Source organism: Lygodium microphyllum, chromosome 9 (assembly GCF_053477565.2).
Source record: "Lygodium microphyllum isolate KBCC chromosome 9, Lygodium_microphyllum_v1.1.10, whole genome shotgun sequence".
Taxonomy (NCBI): Eukaryota; Viridiplantae; Streptophyta; class Polypodiopsida; order Schizaeales; family Lygodiaceae; genus Lygodium; species Lygodium microphyllum.
The window spans coordinates 67718104-67726925 of NC_141143.1; the positions used below are offsets into that span (position 1 = coordinate 67718104).

The following is an 8822-nucleotide window of genomic DNA, read 5'->3' on the forward strand; positions in this document are numbered from 1 at the left end:
AAGCACTAAAATCTAATATCTCAAGTAGGCTAAGCAAAGTTACTTTATTTATGCCTATTAATATATTTATTGATTTCTTCTCTAATATGGAGATAAGAATAACAAAAACCATGCTTTCAGTGAAGAGACTAACATATGATCATATCATACAATTTGTTGATGAAGGATGGGATACAAGGACAGAAGGAAAAATTATATGTAAGATAGATCAAGACTCTATAGCTTGTAAATATATGATTGCTACTCAAAATTTTATCCTTAGCTTTTACTATAGTCGATGGCATTTTGTTGGTAGTAGTCTAGTTGCTTTAGACCAGAATCTTAATGACTTCAGCAAGGATCCTATTGTGGATCTTGATATTTGGTTCAACGAGGATATTATTGCAATCTTAAAGATCAGAAAATCATGTACGCTACATCAAGTGAGGATGGATTTACAAAATGAAGACATTGAACTACCATGCTCCTTTGTATTTCAACTTGACAAGAAACGAGTAAGTTTTCACATCATATTATATCTACTTAGATGTATATCAAGATCTCACTTTCTAACTAACAAACATTTGTAATTTATTTTTTGCAGATATCGAAAAGGAGAGAAAATAAAATACACTGCAATGACATTCAAGAAAAGATATCTTTACTATCAATATAAAATACATGTACAAATTTTGTAGCAGATGTCTATCTGCCATCTCTATGAGATATACAAGGGCTGAAGGGCAAATTTCTATATATGAAGGCCTACAAGGCGATATGGCAAAGCTATTTCTTTTTTGGAGAACTATCCTTTCTAGGAGTCCTTTTGCCTTGCTTTGATGTCTTGGGTATAGAAGGTGTTGAAGCTATGGATTTGCCTTCCGTGGTTATAGGCACCGCATCTCCTTCATGGTGCAAATCCCCACCAATCTCTGTTGTTGGTTGTATACAATTGACCATCATATACTTCAAGAGCTTTGCTCTGATGTACCAAATATGCTCAGATGTATAGCAATCCTTCGAAAACTGTCACACATTTATAGAAAAAAGAGTTTTAGTTCATTATTGTTCTTACAATAGACTATATTTTTATCATCAATTGACTATTTGCAATTAATATCTATCTTAAAGTTTAGCATCTTTCATATTACCTTTACATGTTTATCATCATTAAGATAAACAAAGTTAACCATTCTTCTAGCATTTGCAATCACCCTCCAGCCACAAGAATGGCTATCATCCTGATGGGGACACTACAACCACCAACACAAAGTAAAACTATAAAGAGGACGAATGGTAGTTCATAGAATAAACTCATGTTTCAATTATTTTAATGAATAACTTACCGCAACTTGTCTATATTGCATTGTTGCAAGCAAATCAGATGGCATAGGAGGTCTTTTCTCTAGCTCTTCAATTAATCTTTTGGCACCTCTGTATATAAAATATGTTGAAATTTAGAGTACTTACAAAAAAAAGAATTGAAATATCAAGGAGCCCTTGGATAATATAACTTACAATTTAGCATTTCCATGGCTTCCTTTCATAGAGTTGATTAAAAAGCATTGCTTATCCACAAGGTCTATTGCAATCAAGCTCCAATGATAACTAAAAGCAATCATATCTCAACAAATTAGTAGGATAAAATCTCAAAAACTCTCATAGAATATTGAATCACTTACTTTTCATTATATGGAATTATAAGCAGCTCCAAAGTATGGAAGTCAATCAAATTGAGCCAGTGCTCAATAAAACTTGCATCAAGCTCATTCCTCATAAAGAATGAGACAGATGGATCAAAAACCTCAATTTTTTGTTGTATATCCAAAGGAAACTCATGCATTATACACCTAGAAAAGGCATAGAAATAGTGAGTATAAACAAGAAAAATCTTATTGCTAAAAAAATATCAAAAAGTATAAGTAATTATGGATGGACATACCTTAGGCCAGCAAGAATAAGAGTGTCATTTACTTCTCTTCTTTTATCCTTAAGAATCTGAACACATCCAGCATCAAAGGAGAGAACCTCAGTTCTTTTGCCTAAGTCACCAGGTAAGAAACAAAACACACTGAATCCTTTTGGATTAGTTGCTTCAAGAAGGGTGGCTAGCTCATTTTCAAAGGACTCTAGTTGCTCTATTTCCCTTTCTGCAACCCTTTGCTTCCTATACTCTCTCCATTTATCTGCTTGTTCCTCTTTAGCCTTCTCCTCTTTTTCATGTTGCCTTGTATCCTTCTCATGGGTGACCCTTGTATCCTTCTCATGGGTGACATCCTCAACCCTGACACCAGAATCATCTTTCTTTCTTCTAGCTGGGGGCACATTAAGGATATTAAATATCTTCATATCAGTGAGGGGAATTGGCTCAAGGACCTTTGAAAATCTATACCTTAGCCTCCTAAGAATTACCATGTCCTTGTCCATGAGTGTGAGCCTATGAGCATGAGCAGCACAAATGTAGGCATCTTGGAAAAACTCAATTAGAAAATCCTCTGTGGCTTCTTGTATACAATTAAGAGCTGTTCTTGTCCATCTGAAACTATCCAAACTATATCTGTCACAAATTTCCCTGACAAGCCTCTGAAAAGATAACTTTGGAATTGCATTGTCAAGAGCATTTACTGCCTTCCTAATCTCCCTTAGACACCTGACATTTTGAGAAAACCTTCTCCTTGGCTTTGACTTTCTAGAGAGCCTCTGAGGCTTTGAAGACTGATGAATCTTTGATGCTAAATCCCTCGGATCAATCTTCCCTTTTCTTGCTGTTGACTTAGTCCTAGCCATCTGCCAAAAAAACATATGTTACTTCTTCTCCAGCATGTAAAGCAAAACCCGAGTCCCAGACAAGAGTTATCTATGCTGCATGGCGTTTTCTCTTATCAGCTGAATTTTTCTCGAGCTGTCTAGTGAAACGCGAGTGTCAAGCAAGGCGCCTCCTTGCAGCTGCTTCTTTTCGCGTTTCACCGGACTTGTTGTCCATTGTGTCCAGTGAAACGCGAATTTAAGCCAGGAAACCTGCTTGAAGTACCTTATTTTCGCGTTTCACCGGACAGCTCATGAATAGCATAAAAATTGACAATGTGAAACGCGAGTGTCAAGCAAGGCGCCTCCTTGCAGCTGCCTCTTTTCGCGTTTCACCGGACTTGTTGTCCATTGTGTCCAGTGAAACGCGAATTTAAGCCTGGAAACCTGCTTGAAGCACCTTATTTTCGCGTTTCACCGGACAGCTCATGAATAGCATAAAAATTGACAAAACCAAGAAAAAAGAGCTTTGATCCAAGGAAATCTTTTAAGATTACTTAAAATATCCATAGGGAGGAAAGAAACAGGCACCGAAAGCATGGAATGCTCAGATAAGTAATTATTAACAGCAGCATGGATTTCAGATAGCTCATGCAGATCACAGTAAGATTTCCTTAAATATCAACAATATTAAGGAATGCTTTCACTGTGGAAAAAATTCTTTTGTAGTGGTCATGAGCTAATAATAACATAAAGGATTAAGGAAAAATATTAAAACAATGCATTGAATGGAGCTTGTTATTGAAAAGCAAGATGCAGAAACCATACCTTCTTTTCAGCTTGTTCTTCACAATCTCAGCCTAACGATGACAATATGCTTGAAGGTTTGCTTTGTTGGAGAAGTAGTGAAATGCTTGGAGATTGGAAGGAAATGCTTGCAGACAGGAAGGAACACCAAAAACAAAGATGGAGTAGCGATGAAATGCGATGAAAGCTGAAGGCGGTGAATTTGCATGGACTCAACGTTCTTCGCAAAGTGTTAATAACACACGTGTGACGTACTCTCGCTTATCGAAATTTTTTATTTACTTGGAAAAGGGTTATTTAACACACGTGTAACGTATTTTTGGAAAAAGAGAATGCGCACGTCTTCTGAGGAGTTTATTACGCTGTGTTAAGTCAGACACGTGTACACGTATTTTTCCATTATTACACAAACTTTTTCGTTGGAACTATCACCACATGCTTAACGGTCGATATAAAAGCATTTCAAACCCATTTCTCCGACATTGTCTTCTTCTCTGCCAAAATTTCGTCTCAACTTCCCTTCAAGGTCCTTGCATCCTGTGTGGAGAGCAGTTCAACAATCTTTTATAGGTAACAATTTTTTTTATTACAAGCATTTTAACAAAATAAATTTGATTAATATAGAAAGAATGTTTTATAACACTTAAACAATTAAAGATGTTATGTGCTTTCTATCTTTCAAAAGCAGCAAAGCTTTTCCAAAAATGATTATATCATCAATTTGTGTGTTTCCATAGAATTTATTTATTGTTCATGTTTCCTTTCTTCATTTGCAATTTTTAACAAGTAAAACGCGAGAAAATGTATGTGTTGATAATATTTTGCTTAGTATCGCGTTTCACCGGCCACATTTTAGAATAATTTTTGTCTTCAAGCTAGTGTCCGATGAAACGCGATTCCTTCACTGGCATTTGCCTTTCACACTTTAATTTTCGCGTTTTACTGGTCAACTAAAAAAATTCTCCTGTTTTGATTTTTTTGTCTTGGAAAATCAATGTTGGGGCCTCTTTCCATGATATCATCTTGTTTTATTGGATATTGGTTCTTTTCTGCTTTTTTTTTCAGGGATAAATATTTTTCTGGTCAAAATGACAAAGAGGAAGCTATCTCTGGAAGGAATGGATGAGGAGGAGATAATTGAGACATCTGATGATAGGCTCTTTGATCTTTTACACATCACTGGAAATTCTTCCAAGTTTTGCTATATCAGGGAAATTTTCAATGTTCCTTTTGATTTGAAGGAGTTACTGGAGGATCTTGATGATAAACTTAAGGAGTACAGATGTTTTTATGATAGACATGTGCAAGGTTTGGAAGTCAATGGATTTGTTCATTATAGTGATGTCATGGGAGCCACCAATACATCCAGGTCAACTTTGCTCGGCAGGTTCAACCTCATTGATGAGGAATTCAGAAAGAAAGAAACATGTTGCCCTTTCCACAGGTACCAACACCAATGCCTTCTAATCCACAAGGATGTTGGATTTATTGTGTATCTTCAGTACATGGAAAATTCTTCTCCAGATATAGACCAACAGAGAAAGCTAGAGGATATTGCAAGTATGGATAAGGAGGTCGAAGAGAAGGAGGAGATGTTCCAAGAAGATGTTGAGAATCAACTTGTCCAAGGTTTTGATGTAGGTTTATTCAAGAGTGACAATATCACAATGGTGGAAGAAAAGGAGATTGAGCCAAGTGCACAGGTTAATGAAGAAGGTCCTCTTGCCTGTGTTCCAACATTTCCCACTTATCTTATCAACAAGAAGAGATATGTGTTGCTAAATGATATTCAACATCTTTTTGATCTTAGAGAATATTATTGCTTAGCAATCCTTGCAAGTTGGGGCAAAAATGACATGAATTTTATAGGTTATGAACAAGAACCACTAGCAAGTCTTGATGTTGAGGGAGAGAATTTCCAAGATAGCTCTATAGCCTTACATACATGTATTAATCAGATCATAGAATACGAAAAGGGGGGGCTACCTACAGAAGAAGAGTTCTTGCAGGTCCAGAAGAAACTTCATATTGATGATGTAGGGTATGAAGAGAGATTGAAGTCTCCATCAGATGAGAAGCCCAAGAGTTCAATAAATCTTTATGATGATAGTCTTCTTGAAGAAGATGAACACCCTAAGGTATGAAATATAATTCGAAGTTACCCATTGAGTTTATGTTAGACTTTATTATGCATTATAGATAAATATCTTATATCTTGTACTGTTGTGGTTTGTTCTATAGATTGAGATTGAAGATCTGGACAACTTTCTTGGAAGGGCCAAGGGCTCTAGGCCAATGAAGCTTGGAAAAAATCAAAGCCTTGGCCATTATATTGGAAACTTAAACAATCAAACAATTGTAATATATCATAGTAGATTCTCAAGCTCTCCAAGTCTACCAATGATGGCTTTGAGAGCTATCTCAAAGGTTATTGGATCTCAAGTTTTCAGCAGAGGTTTGGACAAGATCATTTTGGTGGAGAAGGAAGAAGCCATAAGAGTTTTTGGCTTTATGCCTGGATACAGTGGATCTAGAGCTGGATATTTTGGAGTTCTTGGCTCCTATTTGCTCTCTTATGTAGGAGATAGTAAGAATTTGAAGCTTCTTCCAGGCTATCGGAAACAAGAGTTTTTGAAATACAGAGGTCTTATTGAGTGGGATGAAACAAAAGATTCCTCTAGAGGCCCTGTCGAGCTACCTGAAACCAAGGACTCCACTGAAGGCCCTGTTGAGGTGCCTGAAACTAAGGACTCTTCTGCAACACAATCAGACTAGAAGATGCCAAAGATTAAGGGTTTCTTGAAACCCATCTTTTTCCAACTCTTTGTTTGGTTTATAACCATTCTGTAAATCTTTGCTTTGCGCAAGAATTTAAATATCTATCTTTTCTTCTTTGGGTAACAATTTGTATAGTCCTTGCTAAAGATGATGTATTGCTTGATGTGGTTGTATCTTTAAGCTTGAATTTATGCCAAATTTGTCGATAGAACCATTGAAAGACCTCTAATAAACTGTTGGCTTTGTGTCTTCCACCTCCATGTCTTGTATGTCTGAAATATTTTGTTCTTGCTTGATAATGTGATTTTTCCATACCTTGGGTTGACCAGATAGATAGAGATCCATATTGTTTAATAAAGTATGGAGCATGGTTGTATAGAATATGCTGCATAGTCAACAAATAAGGAAAGTTATTAAAAAACATTATATGAGTTCGACAATGAAGAAACAAACATATACAAACTTCTTACCATATAGTGAGTAAAGTGTTGATCACCCCAAGCTTCTGTCATCGCCTTTTTGAAAAGGTTCAATTGGTTTTTAAAGTCTTTGGGATCATCATCATTCCATTCAGTCTTATCACAATAAAAAAACACTTTGTCTAGTGTTTCCCAAACTTTAGCTTTTCTATTTCGAGCTTGTCCATTATCAGTGTGATCCTTAACTGCATTATGTAGGGATTTCCACTGATTAAATTTAATAGTTGAGCCACCATTTCTCGAGTTTATCTTGCCAAGTCTCCCATGAAAGCCTAGAAACCTTCTAGCCTTCACTCCACCAATAGATGGTTTTTTTGGGACACAATTACCATCCTTAGACTTCTGAAGATCTGGTTCAATAACAACATTGCCACCATGCAAACCAATTGCAGAGAGAACTTTTTCAACCTTTGTTATAGCATCTGTTCTAGTTGATAATGGCTTCAACTTCCATGCAAATCCTATATAGAGATGAACAAGCTTTTCGATTATCCTGCAAAGTGCATGAAGTGTACAAATATGGGCATTCGCTAAAGGAATGTCCAAGACTGGTTTAAACTGTGGATCCTTATTTTGCCTAGAGGGAGCTCTATTCCAATTGCTTGAGTTTAACTCTACAGCTGGTGACATGCAGTATAAGCAAGGAGATCTTGAGTTAGCTCCTTTTGATACATTATACATACATTTGAGTGTCTTTAGGTCACCAGCTATGTGCCACTCAATCCTGTAGTTCCCTAATCCTTCAACAAATAGCTCTTCTCCTGCTTGTTGCCTTTGAATAACATTAGGTATTGATGTTTGATGAAAAACCCAATATAGTATATCAAAATTCTCAGTATCTACCTCAAATGCTCCTAGCCACCAGATGTTATATTCAGATTGAACACTAAATGATGTTGAGTGATTGCAATGACTTGACGAAAGTGCTCTATTCATCAAGGTGATAGAGATTCTCTCCAATTTTTTACATTTCAGAATCTCACTTTCATCAAGTTTAATCACAAATCTAGCCACTCCCTGTGCCTCAGCTACTGACAAGTCATAAAATTTGATCATTAAGCATTGTAGGGTGGGCAAGTCAAGGAAAATATTGTTAAACTCATTGAATGTAACCTCCTTTTTCTTGCCCTTGAAGCTAGCCTTGATATGAAAAGGCTCACCTAGAATCTCCATCACTTTGTTATTAACTCTCTGTCTGATAGTCCTAACCACAAATGGTTTCGGAAGTATGCAATTGTGTACCTGTCCTTGCTTCATATTTGATTGTAAAAGTTGGAAAAGTTGCATATAACCATCTCGACTGATACCAATACTATCCAGTGTCTTCTGTACTAACTCAGAATCCAAAGAATGATCCTTCACAAATGACTCCAAGCATTGTTTCTTTGCCTTTTTAAATTTCTTCTTCTCCAAAATATCCTTTGAAACCACTGAAGGAAGAAGATGATAATAAAACTGAGCTGCTTTTAAAGAATCTCTTTCACTGGCATTTGGTTGTAGAAGAGATCTAAGCAAAATTAACATCACAAATCAATGCAAGTAGTTTAAATAAAGCCATTTTTAAGATTTTTCAAGTGAAAAAAAATATACCTTGCTGCTTGGATCCTTTTACCACAGCCTCCTCCTCCTCGTTTGAGATTCTCAATATTTTTAAGAGCTCTTTGTCGATTTCGAAGGCCTAATAAAGTTTGCTTTTGTTGATAAGCTTTGATACGCTTTTCCAATGAATGAATTTTTTGTTGACAATCCTCTAGCTTCTGCAACAACTCTATATTGTGTTTCATCAAAAGATGATTCTCTAGTCCAAGGATATCCTTTTCTGCAACAAGATTAAGTGTATAACCTAAAAATCCATTGTAGCCATCACCAATAAACCTCATTAATGACGAGCTATTATAGAAAGGAGGAGTGCTATTTCTGCTAGGATCTTTGGGATATAGCTTTCCATCTAACCAAAGATCAATATTCTTCTTTCCTTCAAACCTCAGTATATGTTTCATAGACTCTGTAACCATGATAGATTTTGTTCTCTTT

At 36.1% G+C, this 8822-nt stretch overlaps 1 protein-coding gene across 1 annotated transcript; it reads right to left on the bottom strand.

The window, feature by feature from the left end:
* Positions 1-669: 669 nt before the first annotated feature.
* On the bottom strand, positions 670-1407 carry LOC148031137 (uncharacterized). Its single transcript, XM_087685678.1, has 3 exons — positions 1326-1407; positions 1131-1232; positions 670-1005 (listed from the first exon to the last, which is right to left on the bottom strand). The coding sequence occupies exons 1-3, from the start codon at positions 1368-1370 to the stop codon at positions 766-768; spliced, it is 387 nt and encodes a 128-aa protein (XP_087541804.1). The 5' UTR covers positions 1371-1407; the 3' UTR covers positions 670-765.
* Positions 1408-8822: the final 7415 nt, after the last annotated feature.